At 41.6% G+C, this 15000-nt stretch overlaps 2 protein-coding genes across 2 annotated transcripts in view; both read right to left on the bottom strand.

Moving 5' to 3' along the window:
- LOC139743970 (crystallin J1A-like) overlaps positions 1-15000 on the bottom strand; it is a 102152-nt gene that overhangs the window by 27477 nt on the left and 59675 nt on the right. Inside the window, exon 3 of the mRNA XM_071654437.1 lies at positions 7378-7554. Within this exon, the coding sequence (XP_071510538.1) occupies positions 7378-7554 (177 nt within the window). The remainder of the gene's footprint in view (positions 1-7377; positions 7555-15000) is intronic.
- LOC139743995 (uncharacterized) lies at positions 1038-5913 on the bottom strand. Its single transcript, XM_071654463.1, has 3 exons — positions 4583-5913; positions 4390-4547; positions 1038-2416 (listed from the first exon to the last, which is right to left on the bottom strand). The coding sequence occupies exons 1-3, from the start codon at positions 5754-5756 to the stop codon at positions 1442-1444; spliced, it is 2307 nt and encodes a 768-aa protein (XP_071510564.1). The 5' UTR covers positions 5757-5913; the 3' UTR covers positions 1038-1441.

The raw sequence follows: 15000 nt of genomic DNA, 5'->3' as shown, positions 1-15000 counted from the left end.
TAAAGGAATCATGCTTGTATCGTATTCCCCAGTCATATTCAATTTCAGAGAAATCTTTATGAAGTATTCTCTGAGAAAAGAGAGAGTATATTGGTAAGGGTAGAGGTATAGATACAAACCATGGAGTACCATCAGGTATCACAATAAGATGGTTAAAAATACATACACACACATACCAAAAAAAAAAAACACCTGATTGAGAGCAAATTTGTCAGAAAAAATATCTGACAAAAAGCTTGATGAAATGCACCCCTGATAATGCATGCTATTTTACTCTCTCCCTCTGTCTCTCTATACCTCTATCTCTAGAGCTCTTTTCAAACCACACCACATACCACCTTTTCAAGATTTCTCAGTCTGCATCACCTCAGTGTGTGTAAGGCCAAAACATTTCTTCACAAGACAAAATTTCTCTTCTCCATCTTCTCATGTTCCTCCTCCTCCTCTACATTTCTCATATCATGATAACAATAACATCCATTTTAACCATAATAGGCTGTTCAATGGTAGCACTGCTGTCCCAATGGGCCCTGCCAGTTTTAGTACACTGCCACTGTCATGTCATATCCACTATCCTGCATTGCCTACAAACGCTCTGGTAACTGCAAAATTATGCACGAGTTCGGGCAAGCAATCAGCCTGAAAGAGCTAACATGGAAAACACAAATGCTGAAGTAAAAAGTTGTTGGCACCAGGAAACATGAAGGAGCTTCAGATTTTGGCGACAGGAACATTCAGAGGGAAAAAAACCTGTTCTGAGCATGTGCAAAATCGCTTATCAAAAGCGATCTATTTAAGGCTCGCGTCGTCTGAGTTCTCACTAGATAAGTTCTGGGTTATTTTACGTCTGCTCAATTCACGACACAGAGAGCTACTTGATGCACTGATCATATGGGGGCGCCATTTTGTTTTCAATAGGTTGCGTTCTCACGTAATTTAAAGCTACTTTTCAGCACAACACAGGCAGAGAGGAGAACAAAATGTGTTCATTCCTGATACACTTGTAAATAGAAAGATTAAACGAGAACTTACCTGTTTGAAGTTTGATCTTTATTTTATGAGGGAGTTGGAGAAAGAATTCACAGTGAGAGCCCGCTCAACGCGCGCGCAGTCATACTTCGTAGCAACAAGATGTGACTTCTGTCAGAGTGGAAAGATTGAGAACTTACTTGAAGTTGATCTATACATTTTGTAATAGTATTCATGCCATGGGAAGGGAGAGGAGGGACTGTGAATTCTTTCTCCAACTCCCTCATAAAATAAAGATCAAACTTCAAACAGGTAAGTTCTCGTTTAATCTTTCTATTTTATTTCGTGAGTTTACGCAAGAACTCACAGTGAGATTTTGTAGCACAGAAGTCACATTTGTTCCAACTGAACAAACTCAAGCATGCACAATGGCAAGCAAAATGTAAGCTCAAATTACCTTGGTCTGAGGCCATTATTCCCTCACAATGAGCTGTGACAGGCACTGTCCCTCTTCTTGTAGAGGTTTGTCGTAGAATTTACGGAATGTTCGTTCTTTTGACCAGCCTGCTTTTGCGAGGATCAGAGGAATAGGTGCATCCGCCCTGTTTGCTGCTGAGCTAGATGCTGCTCGGGTTGAATGTGCACTGAACATTGTGGTGTCAATGCCAGCGCCAGTCATGATTTCTTTGATCCATCGAGAAATTGTCTGTGCCGTTACTCTCTTGAAAGGCTTGCGAAAACTAATGAAGAGATGACTTTCCTCTCCTCGGATCTCTTTGGTTCTCCGAAGGTAGGCCTTAATGTATGTAACTACACACAAACGTCTGTCTGGGGGGTACGCTTTCAAAAGTACGTCCAATCCAAAATTCCCAGGTCTAGACTGCTTAAGATGTTCATTAACTTTGAATGACACCATAGATTGTTTGAGAATCATGCTGTCTAGATTCAGGCAATGCAAAGTCTGTACCCTCTGGGTGGATATCAAGGCCAGTAACATGCACAGCTTCATCGTTAATTGCTTCAAGCTAAGTGAGTTAGCGGGAGCTAGACTTCTCAAATATCTAAAAACAATATTCACGTCCCAAATTTCCGAATACCGCGGCCTTGGGGGCCTGAGCTGGAACACACCTCTCATAAAACGAGAGAGAAGCGGATGAGTGCTGACAGTAAATTGTTCATCCTCTAACACTAGAAAGGTAGCAAGTGCACTCCGTGCTGAGTTAATAGCTGAATAGCTCAAGTTCTCTTCATAAAACATGTGTGTAAAAAACTCCAAAACAAAATTAATCTTGGCATGAAGGTGACTTTCCTTCTTAAGTGTACAAAACTTTCTCCATTTCCTTATATATGTACAATATTGTCTTTGGGTTGATGCCCTCCAAGATGCTGCCAAGATGTCCACCGTTCTGCTGCTCATGCCAGAGTTCTCGAACGGCAGCTTCAAAACCTGCAACATAACAGATCAAGGCAAGCGTGTAAAGGGTGCGGTTCCCCAGATACTGGTTGCGTAATAAAATTCCTGTGTCTAGGAATTAAGAGTGGTTCATCTTTAAGCATTCTCCTCATGCGAGGAAACCGCGCTTGCGTAGGCCAGTTTGGGACAATCAAGAGACCATGTGCCTTGTCGTTTTCTATTTTTTGGAGACATTTGGGGATGAGGCAGAAAGGAGGGAATGCGTAGAAATACAGATCACCCCAATTCAGAGTGAATGCATCCACAGAAACCGCATCTGGGTCAGGCAGCCACGTAACGTACGCAGGCAGCTGCTTATTGAGTCTGGACGCGAAAAGATCAATTTGGGGAGTACCACATTTCTTAGTGATATCAGTAAAAACTTTCTTATTCAGCATCCATTCTGTTCTGTCATTAAAATGACGAGATCTCCTGTCTGCTTCTGTATTGTCACGACCTGGTAAATAGGCTGCTGTGATCCAGATATTCCTTTCCTTACACCAAACCCAAATGTCTCGTGCTGCCCTGTCGCAGGCTCGAGATTTAATGCCTCCCATATTGTTCAGGTAGGCTACAGCTGTTGTGTTGTCAGTTCTAATGAGCACATGTGTATCATGCAGGTGGCCGCAAAATGACTTCAAACCAAGCCCTGCAGCTAAGATTTCAAGATAGTTGATTTCATTGTTTAGAGCATGCACTATCTCCTGATCATCCCATCTACCGCCAGTTTCACTGCTTAAATCAGTGGCACCCCATCCTTGCCCACTGGCGTCAGTACGTAGCTCTAAAGCTGGCCGATCTCGACTAATTGGTGCCGACTGGCAGTGAATGTTATTGAACCACCACATTAACTCCTGTTTAGAAGCTTCAGACAAATTCATAGGTCGATCAAAATGCCCTTTGCTTGATTTTAGTGCAAGAATTTTGTCTCTTTCTAGGTTACGATAGAAGAGGGGGCCATATTGAATAGCAGGGAAAGTAGCAATCAGTTTCCCAATGACCTGCGCCACCTGCCTGATAGTAGGGTTTTGTTTCCCTAGCAATTCCGCACATACTGCCCTGATATTTTGACATTTCTCATGCGGGAGCGTTATAGTCATGCTTTCCGAATCCAAGATAAACCCCAAAAATTGGAGCCGTTGCTGAGGCTCTAGGATAGATTTCTCTGAATGAATGACAAAACCAAGGTCAGAGAGCAGTTTTGTGGTTGCTTGCACCGCTTCTAGTGCTTGTGATTCAGTTTCACCGATTATGAGAGTGTCATCTAAATACCCCACAACCAGGTGGCCTGCCTGTCGCAGCTTTGCGAACACCGGCTTCATAAGCTTTGTGAAGAGCCTAGGCGCTGTACTAAGGCCATTGGGGAGTACCTTAAATTGCCAACATTTCTCGTGCCAGACAAATCTCAAATACTTGCGATATGAGGGGTGAACAGGGACAGAGTAGTAGGCATCTCGAAGGTCGATTGAGGCAAGGTAACAACCAGGGGAAATTAGGGTTGTAGCCGTATGGATGTTATCCATTTTGAAATGCTGTACATTCAGACTGTCATTGAGGTCCGATAAATCTAAAATTAGGCGTATGTCCCCATTTTTCTTTGGGCGTGTAAAGATATTGGACACAAATTCTCCAGCCACATGCTGGCATTCTTCGATTACGCCTTTCTCGGCCAGTTTTCGAAGTTCAATGTCAATCTTGCTCTCCTCAGCATTACCCACTCTGTAGTGGTAAGGCGGTTTACCTCTATGAGGTGGGCTATACGCCTCTTGAAATTCAAGTTTGTAACCGCTAATTGCATCAAGTATGAAAGGATCAGTGGTAATATGATTCCACTGTTTGCTAAAATGCCTCAATCGACCCCCAACGGGCAGGTCTAATGGAACATCTACATGTTCAATGTCAAAAACTGACTGTACAGTGTGAGTAGATTGTGTATTTCCACAACAAGAGCTAGGCCTGCAACTTACCTCCTTGGGTAGTGCAGTTACTTTCTCCGTGACACAGTGTTTGGCTTGGCTGGGGTTGCTGTCGAGTAGCTCTGCCCCCGGTTGTGCGCATGAGCTGGAGGTGGGCGAGTCTGCGTGTGCGGGGCTGAATGTCTGTATCCCCGCTGCTGCTGGCCTAAAAAAGGCCTGGAAGTATCGTCAGCTGCGAGCCAGCCTGCGTTCCGATATTGCTTCCGGCTGAATCCACCGCTGGTCGTGCGCTTGTATGGGTGGTACGGCTGATGAGTAGATCTCTTAGCCTGGCCTTTAACCACACTAAAGGCAGCCCTATTCTCCTCCTTGAGATCTTTTACACGTTGTCCCAAGTCATCACCGAATAGAAACGCGGTCACGGGCGTAGTAGGCTTGCACAGATGTGCGTAAGCAGCGTTCATATCGGGCTTGATCAGCTCCTTTCTCAGGCAATTCATCTCGTAATTGGCATTACAGAGTAAAGCGAGTGCGTCCTGTTGCGCCTCGTTCAAGTCAGTAGGAAGAGTTTGTAGGAACGCACACAGCCCGCGGGTAAGAGATTTCTGTACTCTCTGCAGCTTAACGTCTCTGCTGCGCGTAGTCTGTGTCACATTATCCCAAATCACTGGATTGACTTTAGGGACTAGTAAGTTGGGGCAATTGCTCGGTGCTGGGTAGTTTGCCGCTGACTCTTCCATAGATTTTTCCTCCAGACAATGGGAGATGAGATAATTTGTAGAATTTGCCAATTCGTCATTGATAGGGTCGCCCACACAGGCGGAGACCGCAAATTTTGCAGCAAAGGATGGCACTTGTACTGGCCGCCCCGTGAGCTCTGCGGGTGCGTAACCCGCTGCCGCCGCAGGGAAATCGCATTCATCCCCACTGTAGCTGCTGCCGCCGTGGTCGTCGTGCAGCGTACCGCGTGCTTGCGTACTATCGTCTGTAGCACACACATCCATGCCCCCAAACGGCACACCACCGTGGTTTTCTGCGGTACAAGCCGTGCCAACATGGCCGGCACGTAGTTGCTGTTGTTGGATACGAGTAGGCTGAGACGGCAGTATTTCCATGACCTTTTCAAACATGGATTCGAGTTTAGAAAGGCGGGAAAGCACCTCCGCGTCCGTCTTCTCTTTAGGGGGAGCTGCCTTCTTACTTAGGCCTGGTTTGGTGGGTTTTTTAAGGGTTTTCCCATTCCCTTCTTTCTTTGTTGGAGCCTTAATACTAGCCGGCGAACACTTGGGTTCATGATGCACGGCTGTAGTCACCATCGCCACGACAGACTTAGCTGTATGCAGGGCGCTCGTACTAGTGGTGCCACCCACGACAGGCTTAGCTGTATGCTGTGGGGGAGCGGAAAGCGGAATTTCCATCCCGCGATATCTCGTGAATAAAAATCCACTTCCGAAGCAAAGTCAGCTCTAACTGAGCTATAAATAATAACAATCCACAATATGATAAGATATTGCGACGATGCACAGTTAAAAGGACGAATAAAACTGGATTTAGACTGCGATGAGGGAACTTAGCCCCTCGTGCAAAACGTGCGAAGAAGCGATATGACTGCGCGCGCGTTGAGCGGGCTCTCACTGTGAGTTCTTGCGTAAACTCACGAAATAAAATATTAGACTATATCAATGAAGTTATTCATCTTCAGCATTTTTCTTGTTGTGAATTCACCGCATGCATTAGCCACATTTTCTGTTTTTTACCCCTTACAAAGAGTAGGTACTGCAAAATGCAACAAGTGTCACATAACTACCAGTGATCCTTCTCATTATCCTATACCTTTTGGGGGGAGTTGGAGGGATGTCATGCTTTTTGAGTGACTTCCTGTACAAGATGTGCTCCGATGGCAGATATGCTGCCCTCGTTAGGCCAAACCAATGAAGGCAGACACAGTCTAGACGGGGCAGCGTCATCTCGGAATCATCATCCATCATGGGCCATGAAGGAAATATCTCACCGCTCAACGCCAACTATAAAATCTGCCCACATTTGCTCTACCGCGGACAGACATCCGGTAACATTAATACACAACCCTTTTCAAGCCTCAACTATGCACTGAGCTTGAGCTCCTCAAAGCTGAACCACAGCAAGCTGAATAATTAAAGGATTTGTTTTTCAGAAAGCAATATTTCATTATCTATGTTTGAAATCATTATATCATCTCAAAGAGTGATGACAGCAATATGAAAGCTTTCCTGCAATATATTTCCTTTACAATTATTTTCAGTCTCAAATGAACATTTTGAGCTTGTGAAAGGAGAAAAAAATTCATGGAAACAAATACCACACTGTAAAATATCCACTCTATGCACACCTTATCAATGTTATGAATGCTGCTATGTGTATCAACTTTAGAAAGCTTGTCATTATGATGCAAGAAACCTAGGTTTTATGACATATACATTCTACAAAAACACAATCATCATAGTTACTTGGAGATGTGTGAGCTCTCGTTATATACTCTATATCACTACAGATGTGACTACATCTGGTAATATTTCAGCTGCAAAGTTTAGAACAGACTTTACACCAAAGTTCATACTATGATGCATTGGCAGCAGTACGTTCACATCCAATGTAGATTTTTATGACTTGCTTAATTGCCAAGTGCAACTTTCAGCACATCTGCTTTCTTGCCAGGGCCCCGTTGCAAGAAAGTTGCAATCAATTGCAAATAATTGCTAATTTTGAAACAACCATTCTGATTGGCTCAGGGTCTGCCCTATTAAGAAGACATGCATGCAACAATGATTTTGATTGGCCAGTGACAATCAGTTGCAAGTTGCGTTTAAACGCAAAGTTTCTAGCAACGGGGCCCAGATGTGATTTCTGGCACAACTTATGATTAAGAAAAAAAGAATTGTTGTTGTTGTTTTTTTTTTAAAGAAATACATGTCCTTGGTGATTTTAGCATATTTTACTGTCTTACCTTTGTTAAAATGGGGGGGGGGGGGGAAAGGAAGAAGAAAATTAAACCATTCTCACCATTGCTGTCTACCACAGACTTGAGAAGGGCAAAGAGGTGATCCCCATAGGCGCTGTTCTTCCCAGTAGGCAGGCGGTAGAATGGCCCCGCTGGCTCTGGAATGAATTCTGGGGTGGGGTACTTTGACACCGCTGCTGCCAGCTCATCCTGGTCGTACATCCAGTGTACAGGCAGACCTGGTGGATCAAAGAGATAATACAGAAGTAACAGCAGGAGTGTGTAATACAGCTACAGACATGGATGATGTTGCATAATAGTGTTCAGACTCGCTTAGTGTATTCATTTTTGTATATATTTTGACAATCAAAGAACTGGTACGAAGATTGAATAATTTGAAGTATTTATATGCAGAAGTTTATATAGAAATATGTTTGTTAGTATTTGTCCTTCAACTGAAGTGCAATATATGTGCTTACATCTGTATGTCCATTTTGTTTGAATTGTCTTGTTTTTATATTTATCCAGACGCATACAGCTTCTTTCCCTTTCTTTCCTCCCTTTTCCCTTCTACTCACTCCTCTTCTTCTCCTTTATCCTTACATTTCTCCTGCTCTCTCTTTGTGCCTCCCTTTTCTTCTCCCCTAGCCTTTGTTTCTTTGTTCTCCTCTCTCCCCCTCACTCTGTTCCTGTCTCAGCCTCACACTACATGTAGCATCTTCTATCTCTCAACATTCCTCATTCCACGCCTCCTCCCTTATCCTTCTATACCCTTTTTATTAGCTTAAAGGGTTGTGATACGTCACTAATGGAGGATATAAGATACATGTATATGTAAAACGGGTTTGTTTGTTTTTTTCACTCAACTCTGTTTTTGTTCCAATATACATGTAATTTATATACTGAATGTACTTCCACTACTGATGTACCGATGATTTGTTTTGTTGTTGTCGTAATGGTTGTATTTTGTTCGTGTGTTGTATACGACTGTATGTAAGTTATTTTGTCTCACTGTATTTTTTATCGATGTAAATCAGACACAATTCAGCCGTTCGGCTGCGAAGTTTGATCAATAAACCATTCCATACCATACCATAATTGATTATGCATTCTTAACAGCTGCAACTATCCCATCTTACTATAACATGCAGTGCACAGTGAGACATGATGTTTGTGGAGATACCACAAAAACCACAGAAAGAGTGTGCTGCATAGCTTAGAATGATGCTAGTTCATCTTAAAACCAATGCAGCTATTATAAGCCCCTCTACTTTTGAAATGGCAATATTGATTTTTACACTACATTAGCTTGATATCTCATGAGCATCAATCACATACATACTTTACAGGTCATCCAGAAATTACCAGACACCAGGTGGAAATGACAGTGTATATGTAATACTGTAAAAGTGGAAATTTTCGCTGTGTTGAAATTTTCGCCCATTTTGCACAACCAGAAGCTAGAGTGAAAATAAAAGCATGTGAATATTTTTGCTTGCCATAATGTTCAAGTAGTTAATGTCTTGATTCCGCGGAATTAAAATCACGCGAAACTCTTCTTAACCTGTTGAGGACGGACTGATTTTGCTATAACACGCATTTCCCATAGACACCTGCCTGAGTATTCTCGGGACTCGTCCTCAATGGGTTAACCGGCCGAGCGCGAAAAATAAGTTGCGCGAAAATATCCACGTTTACAGTAGGACCTACATCATTAGTAAACAAATATAGTAAAAACTCAAGGAGCAGCACAAACTTTGTGCACGGTAGGTTGTGTAGATGAATGTCCTTTTGCTTCTCAAACTACATCTTACAAGTGGGCTCATTCCATCTACGTAAACATTGTGTGAGTGTTGGGGGGGGGGGGATGAACTTGAGCCATAGTACAATAGGACTTTTTAAGTTAAGAGCTTGACTGATAACAGCTATCGTATCAACAATCAAGACTTACAATTTAGGATAGCTGTTGTCACTGCAGTTTCAATTATTTGTGAACAGAGTTAGTCTCTTATCATGAAAGGGTCTACGTTGTCAATTTATAACGGAAACAAAAGGATACAGGCATACACACAGACACCCACATAGTTACAAATTTTAAAACACCCATTCTGCAATTTTCCACTATTTGTTTTGTACAAACAACAAACCGTCCATTTTTGAACTAGAGTAGATACTATGCATTAGAAATGTATGAAAAAATGCTGTGATACTACACTTTCAGACTGGTGACAATGAAAATATAAAATATCACCTAAAAAGATATGCTGGAAGTATTGAAATTTCAGAGCATTCCTCATGATGGTTGTTGCGTAATGGTTTAAAATTGATTGCATAGATTACAATATCTACATGAGAGTAAATTGCATTCTGTTTTACTATGATTCAGCACTACTGCTTGGGCACATTTCAATCATCACATACTAGTAACACTTTTACCTACCCCCTATTGAACAGGGAGGCTACTTTAGGAATTTAAGTTGGGTACACCAACTTTTATGATTTCCCACTTTTGATCTCAAAATACTCCAAAATAAATCATCATCCCGGCAAATTGTGTCAGCCAGACAAGTTTTTTGGTAGAGCCTTCCAATATATTGCAAGCCAATTCAAAATGGTGGAAGATGAATTTGAGCCCATCTGAGAACTACGTATTAGCTTTAACCCGTTGAAGACTTGTCCCGAGTAGGTTCGGGCAAGTGTCTATGGGAAATGTGTGTTGTAGCAAAATCAGCCCGTCCTCAACGGGTTAAGAGATCATGTGATCTCAAAGGAGGGTACCTGTCCTGGCTGTAAAAGCCCTCGACTCATGGCACAGAGTACCCTTACCGCTAGGGAGGAGAGCTGCATTGTAAATCACCTCTTTGTTAAGCACAGTATGCAAAAATGTCCCCTCTAGGAGATGGAACTGATACAGCAAGGAGTAAAATAGGGAAAGGTGTAAAATATGTAATGCTGAACTGCTCTGTGAATGAATCTATGAGGTAGGCATTTATTGTGTGTGTGTAGATATGGCTTACACAAAGGAAAGCTGATCGTAATGAGGCACACACCATATTGAGCTCATTCATACCACTATCACTGTGCTGAATAATAACCGTTCGTCACTTTCCAAGCCAAGTTTCAATCTCGGTCAGACTCTCCCCGCAGCTCTGACTTGGAGGGGGTGGGGTCACTGATTTCTGGAAGGGATCTCCTCCAAACGCCGAGGGCACCGCAGACAGAGGTGCGACATCAATCGTCTGAATCCTCGCTTTGCAATTTTGTGCCGAGGCGCCGTTTATCAACACCTTGCCCCTGCAATCATATCTACCCCCACACCCCCAACCTTACCCCCATCCCTTACCCCCCTCCCAGAAACTGTAACCACAACAGTGCCGGAGTGCACATACAGCCTGAGCAATCGCCCTGGAGGACGGATTAATCAGTCACCGATATTCGAGACATCTCGCTGTGAGTCACAAGTTGTGAGGGATGCCCCTCTTGACGAAATCGCTTTTATCTGCAGACATAAGATGGACGTTGAAGTGTTTCATCAGACTATCTTATCAATCTCCCCTTTACCCGTCCATCAATATATGGATTTATTGTTCCCCCATTTCTCATCTTCTGAAGTGTTTATCAATCTCTATCCACCCCCACACACCCACACATACTCCCCCCCCCCCCACACACACACACTCCTCTAAAATCCTCTCCGTGTGCAGATGAGAGTTGGTCCATGTATACAGTACATACATATGTTCCAACGCAAATTTATCTCTTGGCTGGCTGCTTTAAAGTGTTGATTATTTTTACAAAATAATTCAATGGAAAAAACACAACTATCTATCAATACTGTGCAAAAAAGGCCATTCCCTTCTTAAAAATAAACTCATATTTCATTTTATTTCATTTCATTTGATTATTTTCATTTTCAACAAATGCATATGATGACCTTTTTGCAATAAGTATATGCCAAGTGAACTGTAACATGTATGATTTTACAGTGAATAACCATTCTCTGGCTATAACCTGTCTTTATGGAAATGACACTATGATTGTTAATTTCCAGCGTTAGTATCTCCATGTGGGTGCACATCAAACTTGAGATACTGTAAAAAAATTTGCAGTGTGGAAATTTTCGTACATATCACACACAACCAGGAACAAGCATAAAAATAATAGCACATGAATATTCTTGCTTGGGATATGTAACAATATCTAATGTTTTGATTGGACGGGATTAAAAACACACGACATTCATTATACCTGGCTGAGGGCTAAATATTACTCACGCAAAAGTATCCACTTTTACAGTAGTGTCTGTATGGAGTTGTTCTGCCATGAAGTTGACCCATTATTATGGACCCCTCCCCCAACTCCGAGAACACGGTAGAAAAAGATGAATTGATGCAGCTGTGCACAATCAATTAGTGACATAAATTAGAGTAACCCACATAATGCAGACAGATTTTTGATCATGCAACAGAAGTAGTTTCCTGGCAATATGACTTTCTGTCCAACATAGTTTCATCTCACATCAATTGAGTGCGCATGCATTCCCAAAACTACCTCCTTACTATAAATTCAGACTGATTTTGCAGACAATGAAGAACATAACTGCAGAGCTTCAAGTGATCTGAATTAGATTAGCCAAAATAGTACAAAGAGATATTAGATTATGAAAAAGATGCAGCTTCATGATGACATGCGACTTTTCAAACTGAACCTAAGCTGTACAATTTGTACAATAAGAATGACTGCAACAGTTCATCTCAACTCTCATACAGAGAGCAAATGATGCTGCTTAAGTTCTTCGTAGCTTATTACCTGTCAAAAGGATGAAATGAACATTTTCGTTTCGACAGAGCAATTTCCGGCTGAAACTTGCCTCCGGCACTGAACTACGAAATCAGCCAACATTCAACAAGAGTTTTATCTTGTGTTACACGAGACACGTAATCCTGTGACTGTGTGGAAGCAGGACTGTGTCTCAGACACGGCGCAATTTCATTGTCTTGCCCATCCCACCTCGTTGCTTGCTGTCAACACAAATCTATGGCCAACTCTGTCTTCCTTTTCTTCATTCCATGTTTCCCCACCCCCATAGTTTGTTCCTTCATAAATGACTAAACAGTTTAGAAGTGGTCTGTCTTTCTCCATCTGTTTCTCTATCACTCTTTTGAGGTAGGAGTCCCTACTTTATGAGTTCTCTGGAAATTCAATCCCTTCGATATAAAGTAGAGCAGTGATTTGTGTACTAAGCTTTCACAAATTTTCTTCGAGTGAAACTTCAGAGATAACATTTAGACTAATAAGTTAGTACAGTTGAACCTCTCGTATCCGGACAAGTCGGGACCGGGGCTCATCCGGATAAGGGATTTGGCCGGATACGGGAGACTCAATGCTTTATTCATGTACATTATACATATATACACAATGTACTGATGTAGCCCATTGTAGTACCACATGTAGTAATGTGCATACTGCAACCTTTTCATTGTTACACTCAGTAACAGACCCCAAAATAGAGGTTCGTGTTTGCAAGAATGAAATCATTTTCTTTTATAAATTCTTGGGATGATTTACCTAAATAATTATTAAGAAATGTATCAAGTAGATCTTGAAAATAAACAGTACGAGTCGACGAAACTACGATTCAAAATTCGATCATCACGGCTCGGCAAAGTCGACTGTAGGTCACCATTGTTAGATGGTCTCCCTCTCTCTCTCTTTGTGTGTGTACTGTGTGTGAACAATTTTTGAGTGTTCAATATCATTCGTTGCTCAGCCAATGACTCGAAACAATGCATGTCTATCTAGTCATATCGACGGCTGTGTATGGACCTATATGTGGCAATGCGATATGAGAGGACTCGAGAGCATAATCTGTCCATGTTCTTGCGATGATTCGGGGATGTTTGGGGATGTTAAAATGTCTGAAGGTAAGCAATTTGGAAGGAAATTTGATGTAATGTATGATAATCATGTTGGAAGTAATATGTAATTCATGTGTGTTTGTGTAGGAGTTCTCAAGGAGTTGGGAATCCCCCTTTCCTCCCATAATTGTCTAAAAAAAAATCACGGCGAGATTGCGTCCGTATAATAGAGAGATCCGGATAAAGGGAGGCCGGATAAGAGAGGTTCAACTGTAAGTTGTTTTCAAGTTTAGGGAAATATATGAAAATAAGACCGAGAAATTAATGAATAAATTGGAAAAATATACAGTATGAGTCTGTTGATTTCTGAAGAGATATGTGAGTAATGAAATAAATACAGATACAAATAAATCTACATAGCCGAGTAGAGACATGAAAAGATAAACAGATAAATAAATAGACTATAACACATAAGGAAATAAGGTACAGGAATAAAAAGCCACTGTAATATGGAGATGATAAAAGATGACATTACTGACATGAAAGTACTCCCTCTGGAGTTTATTGATGGGTCATCTAGCGGTCAGTCATTCCTGTGGGAGCCTTCCTCCTAAAAATGGCCAGCAGTCTTGTTTTGACAACAAAGTTCACCTCCTTCATCATCTTACCCGCTGTCCAGCTTGCTGCCCCTGGGCTCTGGGCAGCCCAGACTCCTGACCGCTGTCAGCAGCCATTACTCAGCCCCTTGGACAAAGGGTAGCTGGGGAGAGGTCAACTCCCTTAACCTTAAAGGCCCACTCACACCTTACTAGAACCATGCTCACCAAGATATTTTAATGTGCCACATTATCAAATTACAGAGTGTATTATTTCTTTTCAACAAAATACAAAACAACCAATATCAATAATTGTATGATTGATGTCTATGATCAGGCTGGTGTGAAAATTTAGCCCTCAAATGATCTTGCCTTAAAAGTAATGGTACCAAGGCACATCGATGTCAAATTGCAGGATTTCATAACTGATGGAATTGTTCACTTTTCATTTTATATCATTTCTTTTTTAATCTTATGAGAACAAGAGAAGTCTTTTGGAATTTCCATGAGCCATTCTAGCCAATGGTAACGAATGGCGTGATTAAATTTTTTACTTATAGCAAATGACCTCCAATGACTTCACACACTAGTCTTACAGATACTAATACCTTTGATTATCATTTGCATGATCATGAAACTTTACTGTGAGTATGACTTTACCAGTTGCCAAGTAAGATGTAAACTGTTCTTTGACAACATACACAAGTCTTGACATTACAAATCATGATATTTGCTATTTCATGCATCATTCAGAATCAGGAGTTTGTGTACCGTGTTAGATTGAGCAACTTGAATATTACAGTCATCAATTCTGTTATACTTTAAGAATTTCTCAAAGATGTACTGTAGGCCTACTTTACTACTACTGTTCCACAACGTCTACCATACATTTTCCCTGCATCAGTAAACACACACATGAGAAAAACAATTTACACAGTAAGCTAGTTGAAGTATGGAACTATGTAAGTGAATTCTGCACTTTTATCTCACAGAATGAGAAACTTTCTGACAAAATGCCTGTCAGGTCTCAGTTTGCAAATATGAGTAATCAGGAATTATGGGGACTACTTTGAGCAGAATCTGTACAAGATTAAAAGAAAAAATGGGGGATTTCTTGGTAAAAAGGCAGAAGTGTGTGCGATAGTCTCAGGGATTATATCTAAGGGTTTTAGATTGGAGTGTTTGAGTCAACAAAAGTCAGTGCAAATTGCTTTTGCTACGGCTTCAGAGG

The sequence above is a fragment of the Diadema antillarum genome, unplaced genomic scaffold, assembly GCF_040938485.1.
Source record: "Diadema antillarum isolate AM-2024a unplaced genomic scaffold, OU_Dant_1.0 seq00001126_RagTag, whole genome shotgun sequence".
NCBI classification, from domain to species: Eukaryota; Metazoa; Echinodermata; class Echinoidea; order Diadematoida; family Diadematidae; genus Diadema; species Diadema antillarum.
The sequence above is the reverse complement of the archived record's forward strand: the minus strand, read 5'-3'. Positions and strand labels throughout refer to the sequence as shown.

Coding starts and splice junctions, on each gene's coding strand:
- LOC139743995 (XM_071654463.1), bottom strand. CDS start 5,756: ATGGAAATTCCGCTTTCCGCTCCCCCACAGCATACAGCTAAGCCTGTC. Junction 4,548..4,582: donor GAAGCAATATCGGAACGCAG/GCTGGCTCGCAG, acceptor TCCAGGCCTTTT/TTAGGCCAGCAGCAGCGGGG. Junction 2,417..4,389: donor TAACTGCACTACCCAAGGAG/GTAAGTTGCAGG, acceptor GTTATGTTGCAG/GTTTTGAAGCTGCCGTTCGA.